The following is a 20,012-nucleotide window of genomic DNA, read 5'->3' as shown; positions in this document are numbered from 1 at the left end:
TGGGCAGCAGAGCGAGACTCCGTCTCAAAAAAAAAAAAAAAAAAAAGATAAAACTGAATGAATATGAACAGAAACCACAGATCTATTACATATTAAATTGATAATCACACAGAAAAAACAGTTCAGATAACTTTTACACGCTTAGTAGGATATATTCTAACAACAAATAGAACTATTTAGAAAACTTGACTTTGATTTGTATTATTGGTGTTTTTGGTTTTTGGTTTTTGGTTTTTTGGTTTTTTGGGTTTTTTTTGGAGATAACGTCTGGCTCACACCCAGGCTGAAGTGTAGTGGCACAATCCTGGCTCACTACAACCTCTGCCTTCCAGGCCCAAGCCATCCTCCCACCTCAACCTCCCAAGTATCTGAGGTTATAGGCGTGCACCACCACTCCTAGCTAGATTTCTTTTTTTTTTGTATTTTTTGTAGAGACGGGGTTTCCCCCTGTTGTCCAAGCTGGTCTCAAACTTGTGACATCAAGTGATCTGCCCACCTCGGGCTCTAAAAGTGCTGGGATTACAGGTGTGAACCACTACACCCAGCCAGGTGTTAATTCTTAAACTGTTTTGTATGTATTGTAGGATAGGGCAAATGAATAAAATACTTATATTGGGAAATAGTGTTTTTACCATGGAGAAGGGAGATATAAATATGGAATGGGAAAGGTAAGAAAGAACCCTGTGATGCTGAATGTAAATAGATGGTATGAGTATGGATCCATTTTTTAAAAACTGGTTATTTCCTAGCTCTGTTCATAGAAAGGACCTAGAAACAATGGAAACCCAGTAGCAAAGAACACATGTAGACTCAGTTTCTAAATACCACTCGCCACTAAAAGGAACCAGGGCCCATTGAAAAACAAAGGAGAAGACCTACTTTTTTCAAATAAAGATGTCTGCTAATAAGTAGGAATGGTAGATAAAGAAAATTGCCATTTTCTAATCTCAGTATAATAGTTAGCAAGGATTATCATTAGATGTTGAAGTCATTGGGTGAAAGGTGTTAGGACAGGATATTAAGATGGTCTTAAAGTATCATCCCACAGTTTACAAAGGGGGGAAAATGTACCCTTGTAACACAGACGTCTGGTGGTTACCAACTTCGTCAAGTGCTCAAGTTTAGCATTGCCATAAACAATTATGTGTCTCCTGTTGCGATTATTGGGGTGGGGGCCAAAACATAATATCACTTTTGTGGGGTTCTTGCTGAATATGCAGAATCTAATTTTGAAGAAATGGGCATATATATCCAGAAGGTGAGTTGTTTTGCAAGACAGTTATCCACACTCTTCAAAAGATTCAATATTACAAAGAATGGAGAGAGGCAGCAGAACTGTTTTAGGCTGGCAAAGACTGAAGAGACGTAACATCCAAATGTAATATGGAATCGAATCCTGGGCTTTTAAAAAGTTGGTGTGTTTGTTTCCTGCAGGGGAGAAAAAGAAAACTTAAAGAAAAGGTTGGTGTGAAGAACATTTTAGGGACTGCTAAGGAACTTTTGAATATGGACTAATTGTTGGATGTTGTTATTACTGTTCATTTTCTGGTTAATCATATGGGAGAGTGTTTTTGTTTGGGGGAGGTGGTTTTGAAGTATTTAAAAGTAAAGAACCAAATTGATTTTAGCCTCTCTAAACAAAAGAAAAATGTGCATATTAAGGTATATAGATGGAGAAGCAGAGTGGGTTTGGTTAGAAGTTAGCAGTTGATGAATCTCTAGGTGAAGAATATATTGATATTCTGTGTACTCCTTCAATTTTAACATAAGTTTGACATTTTTCAGAATTAAAAATTAATTCCTTTTAGACTTACTTTAGGTGAAATAGTGTAACTTTGGTCCATAAATTTCCAAATCCAGTAGTAAGATCAATGTTACTTATGTTAAATCAAGATATACTGTATGTTAACTATAACTTAGAATCCTTTCCTGGGGATTCAAATAAGGAATGATTGCAAATTGTATTATCCTTTTTGAGGCTCCTTTGACTAAATTAAAGTTAACTGACTTTGAGATCATCATTGTACTTCTTATGTTACCATGAAGTTGATGTAACTAATTATGTTCAAAAATTTGAGCAGGATCAAACATATAGTATCTATATCGTAACTACTGCTTCTGCCATTCTTTAAAGTTTACTCTCTAGTCAAGAGTATTTTGTGGTTGTGAAATGCTTTTTATAAATACTTTAATCTACTTTTAGTATTGTGGGTTGTTGTTTTATTATTTGGGTGTCACAAAAGTAGAAGATTTTACTGGTATTTTCCATGTCAGAATAATTTGTGCAGGGTCAGATTATTTTTGATTAATTGATTTCCATATTGGTTAGGATAATTTGTGGAGTGGTTAATCAGAAAACTAAGTGTTACAAGTTACCAAATGAGGAAGAGGAAAGCTGTGGCATTGGTCAAGGTGACAGATGTTTTTCAGAAAAGGAATTAACTCAAATTTAGCTTGGTTTTTGAGACGATGTCTTGCTCTGTCTCCCAGGCTAGAGTGCAGTGGTGTGATCTCGGCTCACTGCAACCTCCTCCTCCCGGATTCAAGCGACTCTCCTGCCTCAGACTCCTGAGTAGCTGGGATTACAGACATGCACCACCACACCTGGCTAATTTTTGTATTCTCAGTAGAGACAGGGTTTCACCTTGTTGATCAGGCTGGTCTCAAACTCCTGACCTCGTGATCCGCCCGCCTCAGCCTCCCAAAGTGCCAGCGTTACAGGTGTGAGCCACCGTGCCCAACAAAAGCCAAATTTAGCTTTTGTTGGCACAAGGTAGACCAGATTTTAAGCTAGGCCTCTTTTCATTTTTGGTTCCTAGTATTCTGATTTTAAAAGGAAATTTAAATGAATCTGGATCACACTATTGCTATTTGATGAGAAAATTTTATATGTTTACATTTTCATGTGTTATTACTATTGCTTTTTATTTTTATTTATTTTTTGAGACAGGGTCTCGGTCTGTCACCCAGGCTGGAGTACAGTGGCACAACCGTGGCTCACTTTAGCCTAGACCTCCTGGGCTCAAGCAGTCCTCCCACCTCAACCTCCCTGGTAGCTGGGACTACAGGCATATGCCATCATGCCTGGCTAATTTTTGTATTTATTGTAAAGACAGCATCTCAGCATGTTATCCAGGCTGATCTTGAACTCCTGGGCTCAGTTTGCCTGCCTCCGCCTCCCAAAGTGTTGGGAACCACCATGCCCACCCTTATTATTGCTTTTTAATAAGTTTTTTTTTTTTTTTTTTTTTTTTCATTTGTTTGGTTGGTTGGTTTGGTTTTTGTTTTGTTTTGTTTTTGAGACTCTGTCGCCCAGGATGGAGTACAAAGAATTAGCACTTTGGGAGGGCATGGTGGGAGGATTGCTTGAGCTCAGGAGTTGGAGACCAGCCTAGGGGCAACGTGGCTAAACCCTATCTCTACAAAAAAAAAAAAATTAGGCAAGCATGGTGGCACACTCCTGTAATCCCAGCTCCTCCAGAGGCTGAGGTGAGAGGATTGCTTGAGCCTGAGAGGTAGAGGTTGCAGTGAGCCAAGAGCGCACCACTGCACTCCAGCTTGGGAAACAGCCAGACTCTGTCTCAAAAAAAAAAAAAAAAAGAATCCCCTTGCTTATAGTGAAAAACATATAAATTAAATCTACACTAAGACATGATTTCTCACTATCAGTTTGGCAAAAACTCAAAAGCTTCATTATATACATACTCTTTTGGCAAGTCTATGGAGAATATATACTCTCATACATTGAGAATAATAATATCCCAGGTAGAAATAAAGCACCTTTCTTAAAGCTGATGCAAAAATAACTCTTATGTATAAGAGATTAGATCATTACTGGCCTTAATTTTTGAACTCTTGGAAAAATTAAACATCTCACAACAAATGAAGCATCAAAACAGTATTTCCCTATGTTACCACTGCATAGTAGCAAGAGCTTACTGCTGCAGTTAGAAAAAGGATTCATAGAAACAGTGAAAGGTATAGATTGACCAACTATCTAAAGTAATTCTATAGCAAGGATTAAAATGAAGAAACGTGGAGCAATTAGATATTTTTTCTGTTATATTTACTCCAGTTGATAAGGTCAGCTGGTTGTTCTCAAATAATTGAGACAGGTTAACTAGCATATCATGGCATGCTGTTTAAGTCTCATAATCTTATGTGCCAGATGGAGGAATATTGGCTGAATAGACCATCAGTAGGTACATTTTAGTTGATTAAATAGCCAAACCATATTGGAGGATGGTTCTCTTAGGGCTCCAGTGTTTTATATAGACTAATTTTTAATCACCGAGTGATGAAGCTTGAAGAGATGCTTATGAACTTTACAGTTAGCATAAAGTCAGGGGGTGTTTCAACCATTATGGATGTTAAACTAAGGATTGTTAAAGATCAGACCAGGCGCAGTGGCTCACGCCTGTAATCCCAACACTTTGGGAGGCTGAGACGGGTGAATCATTTGAGGTCAGGAGTTCAAGAGCAGCCTGGCCAAAACGGTGAAACCCTGTCTCTACTAAAAATACAAAAAAACGAGCTGGGCATGGTGGCGTGCACCTGTAATCCCAGTAATCCCAGCTACTCAGGAGGCTGAGGCAGGAGAATCCCTGGAACCCAGGAAGCAAAGGTTGCAGTGAGTCAAGATCATGCCACTGCATTCCAGCCTGAGCGACAGAGCGAGACCCTGCCTCAAAAAAAAAAAAAAAAAAAAAAGATTGTTAAAGATCTACTTTGGTAAAACGTTGAAGGGATTAAACATTCCAATTAAAAGTCAGAGAGTGTCAGACTGAATTAAAAAAAAAAAAGACAAGGCCCAACTATATTATGTTTATAAGAAATGCACTGAAAGTGAAAGAATAGAAAAAGGTATACCTTGCAAACACCAATAACAAGAAAACACACATTAGTATCAGACAAAGGAGCTTAAAGATCAGGATTACTTCCAGAGATAAAGTGGGGGTGGGGGGTGGTTCTTCATAAAGGTAAGGATCAATTCATCAGGAAGCTACAACAGTCCTAAATGTGTAACTTTATAAAACAGTGTACCCAACAATTGCAGAATATGGACCGTAAAATAGTCACACTAATTTCCAAAAGGAATAAAATCATACATGGTATACATGGTATATTCTTAAATCACAAAATAAACTTGAAATTAATAAGGGTAACTTGAAAAATCCTCAGATAATTTGATATCAAGTAAACTTGTTAATCACTAATAGATCAAAGGAGAATTTAAAGGGAAATTAGAGAATATTTTTAATCTAGGCCAGGTGTGATAGCATACACCTGTAATCCCAGCACTTTGGGTGGCCAAGGTGGGAGGATCACTTGAGGCCAGGAGTTCAAGACCAGCCTGGGGAACATAGCGAGACCTTGTCACTACAAAAAAAAATTTTCATTAGTTGGGTGTGGTTGTACATACTTGTAGTCCTAGCACTCAGGAGGCTGAGGTGGGAGACTTGCTTGAGCCCAGGAATTCAAGACTGCAGTGAGCTGTGATGCTGCAGTGAGCTGTGATTCTGCCATTGCACTCCAGAAAAGGCGACAGAGCTAGACCTTGTCTCTAAAAAAAAAAAAAAAAAATTTTTAAATAATGTATTTTTGATTTAATGACCAGAAAGTTTGTAGGTGTATCTAAAACTGTGTTTAGGAAAACTTTCATAGCACGGTGGCTCATGCCCATGATCCCAGCACTTTGGGAGGCTGAGGTGGGCGGGTCGCTTGAGGTCAGGAGTTCGAGACCAGCCTGGCCAATGTGGTAAAAACCCGTCTCTACCAAAAATACAAAAATTACTCAGGCGTGTTGGCATGCGCCTGTAGTCCCAGCTTCTTGGGAGGCGGAGGCAGGAGAATTGGTTGAGCTGGGGAGGAAGAGGTTGCAGTGAGCCCAGATGGCGTCACTGCACTCCAGCCTGGGTGACAGAGCAAGACTGTCTCAAATAAAAAGAAAAAGAAAATAAGAATTTTAAAAATCAGTGCTCTAAGCTACCAGTTTAAGAAGCTAGGAAAGGGCCAAGTGTGGTGTCTCCCGCCTGTAATCCTAGCACTTTGGGAGGTCAAGGCGGGCGGATTACCTGAGGTCAGTGGTTCGAGACCAGCCTGACCAACATTGTGAAACCTCATCTCTACAAAAATACAAAAATTAGCCAGGTATGATGGCAGGTGCCTGTAATCCCAGCTACTCAGGAGGCTGAGGCGGGAGAATCGCTTGAACCCGGAGGCGGAAGTTGCAGTGAGCCGAGATCGCACCGTTGAACTCCAGCCTGGACGACAGGGCAAGACTCCATCTCACATAAAAAAAAAACAAAGCTAGAAAAAATGGTTAGCTGGGCATGGTGGTAAATGCCTGTAGTCCTAACTACTTGGGAGACTGAGGTGGGAGGATTCCTTGAGCCCAGCAGTTCAAGGCTGCAGTGAACTGTGATCGTGCCACTGCATTCTAGCCTGGGTGACAGAGTGAGACCATGTCTCTAAAAACAGTTGGTGAGGACGTCAGGGGACAGCTAGGAAAAAAATGAAAGAAAATTATTCCAGGCCAGGTGCGGTGGCTCAAGCCTGTAATCCCAGCATTTTGGGAGGCCGAGACGGGCGGATCACGAGGTCAGGAGATCGAGACCATCCTGGCTAACACGATGAAACCCCGTCTCTACTAAAAAATACAAAAAGCTAGCCGGGTGAGGTAGTATCTGTAGTCCCAGCTACTCGGGAGGCTGAGGCAGGAGAATGGCGTAAACCTGGGAGGCGGAGCTTGCAGTGAGCTGAGATCTGGCCACTGCACTCCAGCCCGGGCGACAGAGCGAGACTCCGTCTCAAAAAAAAAAAAAAAAGCCGGGCGCAGTGGCTCAAGCCTGTAATCCCAGCACTTTGGGAGGCCGAGACGGGCGGATCACAAGGTCAGGAGATCGAGACCATCCTGGCTAACCCGGTGAAACCCCGTCTCTACTAAAAAAAAAAAAAAATAGCCGGGCGAGGTGGTGGGCGCCTGTAGTCCCAGTTACTCGGGAGGCTGAGGCAGGAGAATGGCGTAAACCCGGGAGGCGGAGCTTGCAGTGAGCTGAGATCCGGCCACTGCACTCCAGCCTGGGTGACAGAGCAAGACTCCGTCTCAAAAAAAAGAAAAAAAAATTATTCCAAAAGTAGTAGAGGGGGAAGAAAATAAAAAGGTAAGAGCAGAAATCAATGAAATAGAAATAGATTATATATCAGCAAAGACGAGTTTCTTTTGGGTGGGTTTATTTATTTATTTATTTATTTTGTAAGCTTGATAAGCCCCTAACAAAACTGATTAAGGAAAGAAAGAAGAACCAAGCAAGTTGCCAATACCAGGAATGAAAGAGTAGACATCAGTATAGACCTTAAAAGAATAATATGGGAATATGTGAATTGCTTTATGTCAACAAATGTGATAGTTTGAATGAAGTGGACAAATTTCTTGAAAAAAAATAAACCAACACAAGAGGAGATAAAATCTCAGTTATCTCTGTATCTTTTAATGAACTTGAAACAGTAATTTCAAATCGCCCAGAAAGAAAATTCTAGACTGTTTACTGTTACTTTCTACCAAACATTTAGGGAAGAAATAATTTTTACTAATCTTACACAAACTCAGACAGCTATGCACCATGATACATGCCTGTAGTCCCAGTAACTCGGGAGGCTGAGGTGGGAGGATCTCTTGAGCCTGGGAGTTCAAGGCTGCAGTGAGCCATGATCGTGCCACTGCACTCCAGCCAAGGCAACAGAGCAAAAATCCTGTCTCTTAAAAAGGAAAAAAAAGGCTGGGTACGGTAGCTCACACCTGTATTCCTAGCACTTTAGGAGGCCGAGGTGGGCAGATCATGAGGTCAGGAGATGGAGACCCGCCTGGCCAACGTGGAGAAACCCTGCCTCTACTAAAAATACAAAAAAAACAAAAAACAAAAAACAAAAAAAATGAGTTGGACATGGTGGCGTGCACCTGTAGTCCCAGCTACTTGGGAGGCTGAGGCAGGAGAATCACTTGAGCCAAGGAGGTGGAGGTTACAGTGAGCCAAGATCGCACCACTGCAGTCCAGCCTGGCGACAGAGCAAGACTCCATCTCAAAAAGAGAAAAAGAAAGTTCAGAGAATAGAGGAAGAGGAAATATATGCTGACCCTATAACCAAAGCCAAATAACTGAAATACCAACTATAACTAGATTGTTACAAGAAAATTATAGATCACTGTCTCCCATGAACATAAATGTAAGAATGTTCGTTAGAAGTAGAAGCCAGCACTTCAGAAGAAGGATTGTATATAATGACAAAGATTTATCTCAGGACTGCAAAGCTGCAACATTTGAAAATCAGTTGTAACTTACCACATTAACAGACCAGGAATAAAGAAGAGAGAATCCAGAAATAGACCCACTCAAATACTTAAAACAGAGTAACAAGACAGTTCAATGGAGAGAAAAGACATTGTTATAATAAGGGGTGTTGCAGCAGCTGGTTATCTGTGGAAAAAATAAAACTTGACCCCTGGCTTAAACTGTGAATTAAAAATAATTTGGAATAGATTATAGACATAAATTGGTAGTAGAATTGGAGTAGAGGGAGGGGTATGTGTCATGATCAGGAACTCACAGAAGAGATTTGCTCTAACCATTGAATGCGTAATCCAGAGGACAAGCAATGGGAGGCCAAGCCAGGTGAGGAAACAGAGCAGCATGGAGATGGAAACATACATCTCAAAGTGGCTGATGTCTTGGTCATCGCCCAAGAATACTAGAAATAACTGTATGGGTTCTACTCCCTACAGAATTCTTAAAAGCACCAGTCCCTACATTTCTGGGATATTATGGGTAGTTGCGTTAGGCTTCTCCTGAGGTTACTGGAGCTCTAGCCAGACTGGATTTCACCTTCAAGGGAGTCCCAGTAGCTCCCTTTGTCTAAGATACTAAGATACTGTGCTGTTTTCTGAAGCTACTTTTTTTTTCTTTCTTTTTTTTTTTTTTTTTTTTTTTGGAGATGGAGTTTCACTCTGTTGCCCAGGCTAGAGCGCAGTGGCCCAATCTTGGCTCACTGCAACCTCCACCTCCCAGGTTCAAGCAATCCTCCTGCCTCAGCCTCCCGAGTGCTGGGACTACAGGCGTGCACCACCACACCTGGCTAATTTTTGAATTTTTGTAGAGACTAGGTTTCACCATATTGGTCAGGCCAGTCTTGAACTCTTGACCTCGTGATCTGCCCACCTCAGCCTCCCAAAGTGCTGAGATTACGGGTGTGAGCTGCTACACCTGGCCCTGAAGCCACATTTTAAGAGGGATAAGAACAAATAGAATTCATTAAATTAGGAGTCCAAGAAAGGAAGGGGAGAGTGTTATAAAGACCATGTGAAGTGAGTAATGTTTGAAGGAACTGGAGTTGACTAGCCTGAAAATGAGCAGATTGCAAGGGGCATGATTGTAATCTTCATGTGTTTTAAGAGCAGAAGGATAGGGCCGGACGCGGTGGCTCAAGTCTGTAATCCCAGCACTTTGGGAGGCCAAGACGGGCGGATCACGAGGTCAGGAGATCCTGGCTAACATGGTGAAACCCCGTCTCTACTAAAAAAATACAAAAACTAGCCGGGCGCGGTGGCGGGCGCCTGTAGTCCCAGCTACCCGGAGGCTGAGGCAGGAGAATGGCGTGAACCCGGGAGGCGGAGCTTGCAGTGAGCTGAGATCCGGCCACTGCACTCCAGCCTGGGCAAGCGAGACTCCGTCTCAAAAAAAAAAAAAAAGCAGAAGGATAAACTTCTGCTGTGGGCTGGACTGGTGAAAGTATAGAAAATGATGAGAGAAGAGGTAGGTTTTATTAACTGAAGTAAACAGTTTGAACTTTTATCTTGAGGGGAAGCCGTCAGAAGGTCTAAAGCACGATAGTAGTGTGTGATTACATTTATATTTTGTAAAAAATCACTCTGACTACCATCTTTAGGTTGGATTTAGAGGTTGTGGAGCGGGGAGGTGCTGTTGAAATATAGTGAAAACCTGCACAGATGAAATACTAAGGAGAGAGCACAGTATATCAAAAGTGAATGATCCCTAAGTACTGTAGAAACTTACAGAAGAAATTTGATATAACCTAGTATGGCAGAGAATTGGGCCCTTTCTAGGGACTTTGTTACTTATACTGCCAGAACTTTTTGCAGCTACTTTAGGCAGAATGCAGCCTCGCAGTCCCATCTTAAGGGGAAGCGTTGAAACCAGAGTCTATTGCCTTGGAAATGCTGAAAAAGCTCCTCATAAACCTGTCTGCTAATTTGGCTATTTGTCCAGATACTTAGCATTAGAATCATTGAACCTTAATGTTGGTGTTGAATGTACCATTTCTGCTACTTCTCTAGCTGATATGGGTCCTTGCTGTCCCATCTGCGTAACTGCCTGGGACAGTACTCCATGTGTTATAAACATCGCTTGCATCCAAGGATAGTGGACAGTATATTGGCTCCCCCACCCCGACCCCCATATTGCCATAGAATTCCCAAACTATTCAGTATACTTCAATTTCCAAGATTATTAATTTGTACAGATTTTGGGGGGAGAAGTAGACAATTACCATCATTAAAATGCTACATTACTTTATATCGTTGAAAAATGTAAAACATTTTTAAAAATTTTTTTATCATTTAAAAAAATCTCTTTAAGCTGGAAACTCTTTGACGTCCTTTGGAACAGAAACATCAAACAGTGGTACCTTACCCCAAAGTAGTGCGGTTGGTTCTGCCTTTACACAGGATACAAGATCTCTAAAAACACAGTTATCTCAAGGTAAGCTATCTCATCCTAAAGTATTTCTGTTCTAAACTTCTATAGTGGTTTTTGTCTTTTTCTGAATGTAAGAGCTTTTGCAGCTTGTAAATTATGTGTATAATTTCTATTTGGTTCTTTTAAAAGTTTTCTCCAAATTGCTGTATTGCAATGAATATATTATTGAATGACTCTCACTATTTAGACTTACTACAGTTCTTAGATCATGAAACTAAAAAGTTGAGCATTCTCTAAGTTGGACTTTTTTTGCAAAGAAATTATTTAACTTGTATGTAACACTTAAATATATCACATTAGGCTCAGACTCACCATTAAAGTTGAGCTATCCAAGATGAATTGGAAATGTCATCTGAAAAAAACTGTGTATTATGCTGTTACATTTTCCCTAACATCCCCACAGGATGGAGAGAGTAGTTCTCAATGTAGGCCACCCACAACTGAATCATCTGGGTTGCTTCTTTTTTTTTTTTTTTTTTTTTTTGAGACGGAGTCTGGCTCTGTCTCCCGGGCTGGAGTGCAGTGGCCGGATCTCAGCTTACTGCAAGCTCCGCCTCCCAGGTTTACGCCATTCTCCTGCCTCAGCCTCCGGAGTAGCTGGGACTACAGGCGCCCGCCACCTCGCCCGGCTAGTTTTTTGTATTTTTTAGTAGAGACGTGGTTTCACCGGGTTAGCCAGGATGGTCTCGATCTCCTGACCTCGTGATCCGCCCGTCTCAGCCTCCCAAAGTGCTGGGATTACAGGCTTGAGCCACCGCGCCCGGCTTGGGTTGCTTCTTAAAAATTTAAATCCTGAGACTTAACATCAGAATACCTGGAGCCTGAGGATTTGTATTTTAATAAGCTTCTTAAAGGATTGTTTTATTTATTAAAATTCTGCTTTTCAACCAGCCAGTCTCATGATTTTAAATGGTTATCCATACCTTTTATTCTTTGTTTTCTTTCTTTCTTTTTTCTTAATCTTTTTCTTTCTTTCATTTTCTTATTAGAGTTGAAGTCTCCCTATATTGCCCAGGCTGGTCTCAAACTCCTGGGCTCAAGCGATCCATTTGCCTTGGCCTCCTCAAAGTGTTAGGATTACAGGCATAAGCTATTGGGCCTGGCCTTTTTTTTTTTATTTAAGAGATGGGTCTCACTATGCTGCCCAGACTGAAATGCAGTGACTATTCACAGGTGTGATCATAGCACACTGCAGCCTTGGACACCTGTCCCCAAACAAGCCTCCCGCCTTAGCTTCCCCAGTAGCTGGAGCTACAGCCTTGTGCCACCATGCTCGGCTTTTCCGTTATCTATTTGTATCCACTTCTGATATGGGTATTTTTGGCTCATTTCTTTATGTGAATGGGTTTTGTTTTGTTTTGTTTTTTTAGTAAAGCAATGTTAAGCATTTCAGAAAGACTTATAATCACAAAACAGTATTTTAAAAAGCTATTAAGGGTGAAAATTCAATGCTAAACATAATCTTATGTATTTCACTTAAGATATTTTGAAATAGTTACTTACTGTTACTCATATTGATTATCTTAATTTTTTTCTTTTTTCTTTCTTTTAAGATGGAGTCTTGCTCTGTCACCCAGACTGGAGTGCAGTGGCACAATCTTGACTCACTGCAACCTCCCCCTCCCAGGTTCAAGCGATTCTCCTGCCTCACCCTCCCAAGTAGCTGGGATTACAGGCACGTGCCACTACGCCCAGCTCATTTTTTGTATTTTTGGTAGAGATGTGGTTTCACCATGTTGGCCAGGCTGGTCTCAAACTCCTGACCTCAAGTGATCCACCCCCTTGGCCTCCCAAAGTGCTGGGATTATAGGTGTGAGCCACTACACCCAGCCTACTTGCTTAATTTTTAAGCATTCTAAAGATTGTTCTTGGGATAGGGTCCTGCTGTGTCTCCCAGACTGGAATGCGGTGGTGTGATTATGGCTCACTGCAGCCTCCCCCTCCTGAGCTCAGGCCATCGTCCTGGTCTGGAACTCCTGGGCTCAAGCGATCCACCCACCTCAGCCTCCCAAAGTGCCGGGATTATAGGCCATGAGCCACAGTGCCCAGCCTGTTCTGGAATTTTTAGTTAAATCAGGAACACATGAAAAAGAAGAAGCATAAATATTGAAATTAGCGTTATTCATGAAGAATGAGAACTAATAAGGAACTTAAAATAGGGAGAGGCAAAATGTAAATTAAATATACAAAAGTCAGTAGTTCTGGCCGGGTATGGTGGCTCATGCTTATAATCCCAGCACTTTGGGAGGCCAAGGCAGGTGGATCACCTGCAGTCAGGGGTTCGAGACTAGCCTGGCCAACCAACATGGTGAAACCCCCATCTCTACTAAAAATACAAATATTAACAGGGCATGGTGGCATGCACCTGTAATCCCAGCTGCTCAGGAGGCTGAGGTGGGAGAATCACGTGAACTCAGGAGCAGAGGTTACAGTGAGCCAAGATCACACTACTGCACTCCAGCCTGGGCAACAGAGCAAGACTCCATCTCAAAAAAAAAAAATTAATAGTCCTAAAGCCTAATCCATTGATTATGTAATAAGGAGAAAAGATTACAGTAATGCAAAATAGAAATTGTATACAAAATATATAATAGGAAATAAGTTGGTCACACTAAGAAATATGACCAACTTCTATGATAATGTAAGAGAGGGACTTAAAAGTCACATATAGGCCGGGTGCGGTGGCTTGCGCCTATAATCTCAGCACTTTGGGAGGCCAAGGCGGGTGGATCACGAGGTCAGGGGATTGAGACCATCCTGGCTAACACGGTGAAACCCCGTCTCTACTAAAAATACAAAAAATTAGCCGGGCGTGGTGGCGGGCGCCTGTAGTCCCAGCTACTCGGGAGACTGAGGCAGGAGAATGGCATGAACCTGGGAGGTGGAGCTTGCAGAGAGCCAAGATCATGCCACTGCACTCCAGCCTGGGCAACAGAAAGAGACTCCATCTCAAAAAAAAAAAAAAAAAAAGAAAAGTCACATAATGGAAGAAACATCTTATTCCTAGATAAAAGAACAAGAACAATACCAGCACTTAGGGAGGCAGAGCCAGGATGATCACCTGAGTCCAGGAGTTTGAGACCAGCTTGAGCAACGTAGTGAAACATCATCTCTACCAAAAAATTTTTAAAATAAGCAGAGTATGATGGTGGACACCTGTGGTCCTAGCTACTCAAGAGGCTGAGGCAGGAGGATCACTTGAGCCCAGGAGGCTGAGGCTGCAGTGAGCTCTAACTGCACCACCTCACTCCACCCTGGGCGACAGAAACGAGACCCTGTCTCCCAAAAAAAAAAAAAAGATTCAGTATTGAGAAGACTTTACTTCTCATAGTTATCAAATTTATTACAAATTAATTAAAAATCAATGCAAATAGAATAGTAGGAGAACTTAGTAAAACAGATTAGCTTTAAAATAAACATGGAAGTGTGACTGGATATATTTGAAAAATAAAAGTAATGGGCTTACTGACACGATAATAAAATGTAGCAGTGCAGTAAAAAAAAATAAGAGATGAATAGAATGCAATAGGCAGTCAGAAACAGATCCAAGTATAAATACAAATTTATCCTGGGTGCAGTGGTTCATACCTAAAGCCCCACCATTTTGCGAGGTCAAGATAGAAGCTAGGAATTTGAGACTAGCCTGGGCAACATAGCAAGACCCTGTCTCTCAAAAAATAAAAAATTAACTGGGTGTGATGGTGTGCGCCTATCAGCTAATCGAGAGGCGGAAGCTAGAGGATTGCTTGAGCCCAGGAGATCAAGGTGGCAGCAAGCTGTGATGGCAGCACTGCACACTAGCCTAAGCAACAGAGCAAGACTTCATCTTAAAAGAATTTAATAGATGATAAAGGTATTATTTTAAATTAGTGTAGACAAGGCTGTCTGTTCCAATTAGTAACGTTGCCTGATCATTTGGAGAAAGTCACTCTAGATTCTTTCCCTCATACTGAGCACCAAAAAATATATAAATTTTAAATAGATTAAAATGTTAAAAACTTTGAAGTATGTGTTTATTAAAAGAAAGAGGGGCCGGGCGCGATGGTTCAAGCCTGTAATCCCAGCACTTTGGGAGGCCGAGACGGGCGGATCACGAGGTCAGGAGATCGAAACCATCCTGGCTAACACGGTGAAACCCCGTCTCTACTAAAAAAATATTTAAAAAACTAGCTGGGCGAGGTGGCGGGCTCCTGTAGTCCCAGCTACTCGGGAGGCTGAGGCAGGAGAATGGCGTAAACCCAGAAGGCGGAGCTTGCAGTGAGCTGCGATCCGGCCACTGCACTCCAGCCTGGGCGACAGAGCGAGACTCCCTCTCAAAAAAAAAAAAAAAAAAGAAAGAAGTGTATTTACATAAAGCTATGACAAAGTCCTAGGAGTTTGCATTTAAGTTTTATCAGCTAAAATTTCTGAATTTCACAAAATGAAATTCCTAGAATTTTCTTTTAAGTGTAATAAGATTGTGAAGATAGCTCAAGGGAGTGGGCCTTTATTATGCAGAAATCACTTCTGGATTTATTCCTAATAATGTGTCCAGTATCACAGTATCACCTGTATTTCCCTGTTTATAACAAAACTGGCATCATGATAATTATTAGGCCTTAATAGTAAAAAGGCTTTTTAAGTACACAACAAATGTTTCTGTACTTGCTCTGATTGCCCCATTGCTTATACTTCTGTAGTGCTTGTGAGCCATAGGATCTCTTCTCAAAAGCCTTGATAACGTAGTTTTATAAACTTATAAGATGATTTAATGTAGTACCATAAAATTAACTGTAGCAGTAGGCTTTTTCAAGAAGACCCGTGAAATAAAAAAATTAGAAGGTGTGGTAGCGCATGCCTATAGTCCTAGCTACTCAAGAGGCTGAGGCAGGAAGATCAGTGGGGCCCAGAAGTTAGAAGTTGCAGCGAGCTGTGATTGCGCCCCTGCACGCTGCAGCTGGAGCGACAGAGCAAGACACTACCCTGTCTCTAAAAAACGAAAACAAAACAAAATGTGTTTTATAAGTGATTATAAAATGTGTTTTCTTAGACCAAAACTTATATAAACCATGATTTCCCATTATAATCCAGTGGAAAAATTGCAGTGCTTCTATTAGTGGTAACTTAATTTTGAAATGTTAGATTGTGCTTGTGTCAGTTTCTTGGTTTTGATAAATGATCATTTATTTGGCTAACTTTGCCATTAATAGCTAAAATAGTATTGCACATTTGGAATTGCATACTTTAGATAATCATAAATTGGGGAAATATTACTAATAAAATATCCCTGAATCATCTGGGTACATAATAATGCATTGTCAGCACTCACCCGTTGTTTGACGCCTGCAAATATGCACAGATGGACAGTAACATTTGCAGCATGTTTGGGGGATTTTTTACATGAAATGGGTATTATTTTTTTAAGCAAAATATTATATTTTGGAATACGTATGAGATGTGAGTGCCTGAGCAGAGATTTACAGCAAACATTATCAGGACAGAAAGCATGATAGGAGCACCCGATGTTACATTCTTCAGTTCATGCTGTGACCAGGCTCTGGCCTCATGAAAGGAAAAATATAATTTATAAGTACAAGTCCCATTTTTTGTTTTGGCTCTTTTATTTTTGTATTTTTTGAGACAGGGTCTAGCTTTGTCACCCAGACTGGATGCAGTGGACCAATCTCGGCTCACTACAACCTCTGCCTCCCGGGCTCAAGCAATCCACCCACTTCAGCCTCCTGAGTAGCTGGGGTTACAGGCATGTGCCACCATGCCTGGCTAATTTTTGTATTTTTTGTAGAGACAGGCTTTCGCCATGTTGTCCAGGCTGATCTCAAACTCCTGAGCTCAAGTGATCTCCCACCTCAGCCTCCCAAATTGTTGGGATTATAGGTGTGAGCAACTGCGCCCAGCCAAACCCCATATTAAGCAAAAACTTGCCAAGTGATCTTTTAAAAGGCAAGGAATGAGTATGGCTACTGTGTCATTATCTGAAGAGTTTTGTTTGTTTGTTTTTTGGGTTTTTTTGTTTTTGTTTTGCTGGCGTTTTAGTTTTTATGTTTAGTTACCCAAGCCCCTAAAGCATTAAAGAACTTCACCTATCTTAACTTTCTAGTTCTTTACTTTTTATTTATTTATTTGTTTGTTTGTTTGTTTGTTTATTTTTGAGACAGGGCCTCGCTCTGTCAGCTATGCTGGAGTGCAACTGCACGATCCCGGCTCACTGCAGCCTCTGCCTCCCGGGTTCAAGCTATCCCATCTCAGCCTCCTGAGTAGCTGGGAACACAGGCACGTGCCACCACGCGTGGCTGATTTTTGTATTTTCAGTAGAGACAGGGTTTCACCATGTTGCCTAGGCTGGTCTTGAAATCCAGGGCTCAAGCGATCCTCCTGCTTTAGCCTCCCAAAGTGTTAGGATTACAGGCATGTGCTCCTGGCCCTTTACTTTAATAGAAATTTAATAGAGATAGTACCTGTAGATAGATGTAAAGGTATTGTTTTAGTCATCTACAGAAAGTACTAAGAAAAATTAAAATAAGTTACCATAGTCTTATGGTTGTCATTGGGGAAAGCCTGTGTTTGACCTGACTACAATATAGTCTTTGATAATTCTAGGAAATCTCGTACCAGGCCGCAATTTTTTTTAAATGTAAACTTCCACTAAGTAGAAATAACAGATAAAATTGTGAGGGGGAGGGGGTTGTTTTGAAGCTGTTGACGTTTTTTTTTTTTATTATTATTTTTTATTTTTAACCTAATGACAAGCCCACTAAGGATAACCATTCTTTTTTTTTTTTTTTTTTTTTGAGACAGAGTCTTGCTCTGTCGCCCAGGCTGGAGTGCAGTGGCCGGATCTCAGCTCACTGCAAGCTCCGCCTCCCAGGTTTACGCCATTCTCCTGCCTCAGCCTCCCCAGTAGCTGGGACTACAGGCGCCCGCCACCTCGCCCAGCTATTTTTTTGTATTTTTTTAGTAGAGACGGGGTTTCACCTTGTTAGCCAGGGTGGTCTCGATCTCCTGACCTCGTGATCAGCCCGTCTCGGCCTCCCAAAGTGCTGGGATTACAGGCTTTAGCCACCGCGCCCGGCCAGGATAACCATTCTTAATATCTGGTCTGATAAGTGGATTAATTCAAATTTGTGCTAAGGATTTGAATTGGTAGAAATAAAACTGGACAATTTTTTTTAGGGTCTAGATTATTTTTGAAATCCCCAATAGGGTAGTTTCTTATCTTTTGGTTACGTTTTAGGTCGTTCAAGCCCTCAGTTAGACCCTTTGAGAAAAAGCCCAACCATGGAACAAGCAGTGCAGACCGCCTCGGCCCACTTACCTGCTCCAGCACCTGTTGGGAGAAGGAGTCCTGTATCAACCAGGCCTTTGCCATCTACCAGCCAAAAAGCAATAGAGAATCAGGAGCACAGGCGAGGTAGAACTTTAGCTGTTTACTGTTCCTTAATTGACTGATCAATGTTTTCCACTCACTTTATTTTCATTAGAAGGATTTACATCATATAAATGATCCCAGAAAATTAAACTGAACGTGATAGAATGTTCGGTCTTTCAAATTTAACTCAAAGTGTTGGTGGTATGGGTATTGTTTTTTGGGCACTGCACAGGCTTTGTTTTGGATTTTTTGGTTGGTTTGTTTGTAATTCTAACTACGGAAGTTTTTGATGATGTGCCCTGAGTTGATTTGGCACTTTGCATGTCTTCTTCTATAGCTGAAGTACACAAAGTTTCAAGGCCAGAAAATGAGCAACTCAGAAATGATAACAAGAGACAAGTAGGTAAGTTCTTGGATCCGAAAGTCATATCCTATGCTTCTCAACAGGGAGAATATTTTAAATGTATGATACATAATTACTATAAAAAAAAAGAAAGGTGGGGGTTGTGACTCTAAAGGAGGATCACAGGGGAGTGTCACTGTGGTGACAGAACAGTTCTTTATCTTGATTGTGATGGTGGTTATGCAAATCTATATATGGTAGAACATCATAGAACTATGCATGAAGACATACCAGAAAATGAGTACATGTACAAACTGGTGACATCTGAGCAAGGTCTATAGTTTAGTTAATTAGATTGTGCCTGTGTCAGTTTCTTGGTTTTGATAATGTACCATAATTATATAAGGTGTGACTGTTGGAGTTTGGGAAGTTGGGTGATGGGCACAAAGGGCCACTCTGAACTAGGTTTTCAATTTTTCTTTTCTATAATTACTTGAAAATAAAGATTTTTTTAAATTTTACCTTTCTGGAAAAAAAATTCTACCTAGTGATAGGCCTTTTTTTTTTTTTTTTTTTTTTTTTTTTTCTGAGATGGAGTTTCATTCTTGTTGCCCAGGCTATAGTGCAGTGGTGTGATCTCGGCTCACTGCAGCCTCTGCCTCCCAGGGTCAAGTAATTCTCCTGCCTCAGCCTCCCGAGTAGCTGGGATTACAGGCGCGTGCCACCACACCCAGCTAATTTTTGTATTTTTAGTAGAGACAGGGCTTTGCCATGTTGGCCAGGCTGGTCTCAAACTCCTGACCTTAGGTGATGTACCCACCTCAGCCTCCCAGAGTGCTGGGATTATAGACGGGAGCCACCACACCCAGCCAGGCAGTTATCTTTTAATATGTTCTTGAGTATTTCCTGCTAGTAGGATTTGTTCATTTATATTTACATTTTCCTATGACTTCTATTTTTGTGGTTCTTATGTTTTGTGTCAGTTTCATGTTAGGATTATAAAATCAGTTTTCATTGTTTTCTATGCCTTTGGGAATGGAATTATCTTTATGTTACAAGTTTGAAACGTTTCCTCATTAAAATTAAGCCCAGAGGCTAGGCACGGTGGCTCACACCTGTAATCTCAGCACTTTGAGAGGCTGAGGCGGGCAGATCACGAGGTCAGGAGTTTGAGACCAGCCTGGCTATATGGTGAAACTGTCTGTACTAAAAATAGAAAAACCGGCCGGGCGCAGTGGCTCAAGCCTGTAATCCCAGCACTTTGGGAGGCTGAGACGGGTGGATCACGAGGTCAGGAGATCGAGACCATCCTGGCTAACCAGGTGAAACCCTGTCTCTACTAAAAAAATACAAAAAAAACTAGTCGGGCGAGGTGGCGGGCGCCTGTAGTCCCAGCTACTCGGGAGGATGAGGCAGGAGAATGACGTAAACCCAGGAGGCGGAGCTTGCAGTGAGCTGAGATCCGGCCACTGCACTCCAGTCTGGATGACAGAGCGAGACTCCGTCTCAAAAAAAAAAAAAAAAAAAAATTAGC

General features: G+C 41.4%; 1 protein-coding gene across 3 annotated transcripts in view; it reads left to right on the top strand.

Moving 5' to 3' along the window:
• Positions 1-20,012, top strand: part of LSM14A (LSM14A mRNA processing body assembly factor) — a 62,481-nt gene that overhangs the window by 29,368 nt on the left and 13,101 nt on the right. For all 3 annotated transcript variants that reach the window (XM_023229074.3, XM_023229073.2, XM_023229071.3), the window contains exons 4-6: positions 10,650-10,772; positions 18,001-18,177; positions 18,473-18,538. In XM_023229074.3, the coding sequence (XP_023084842.1) occupies positions 10,650-10,772; positions 18,001-18,177; positions 18,473-18,538 (366 nt within the window). The remainder of the gene's footprint in view (positions 1-10,649; positions 10,773-18,000; positions 18,178-18,472; positions 18,539-20,012) is intronic.

Source organism: Piliocolobus tephrosceles, chromosome 21 (genome assembly GCF_002776525.5).
Source record: "Piliocolobus tephrosceles isolate RC106 chromosome 21, ASM277652v3, whole genome shotgun sequence".
In the NCBI taxonomy this organism is placed as follows: domain Eukaryota; kingdom Metazoa; phylum Chordata; class Mammalia; order Primates; family Cercopithecidae; genus Piliocolobus; species Piliocolobus tephrosceles.
This window is presented reverse-complemented; position numbering and strand designations above follow the sequence as displayed.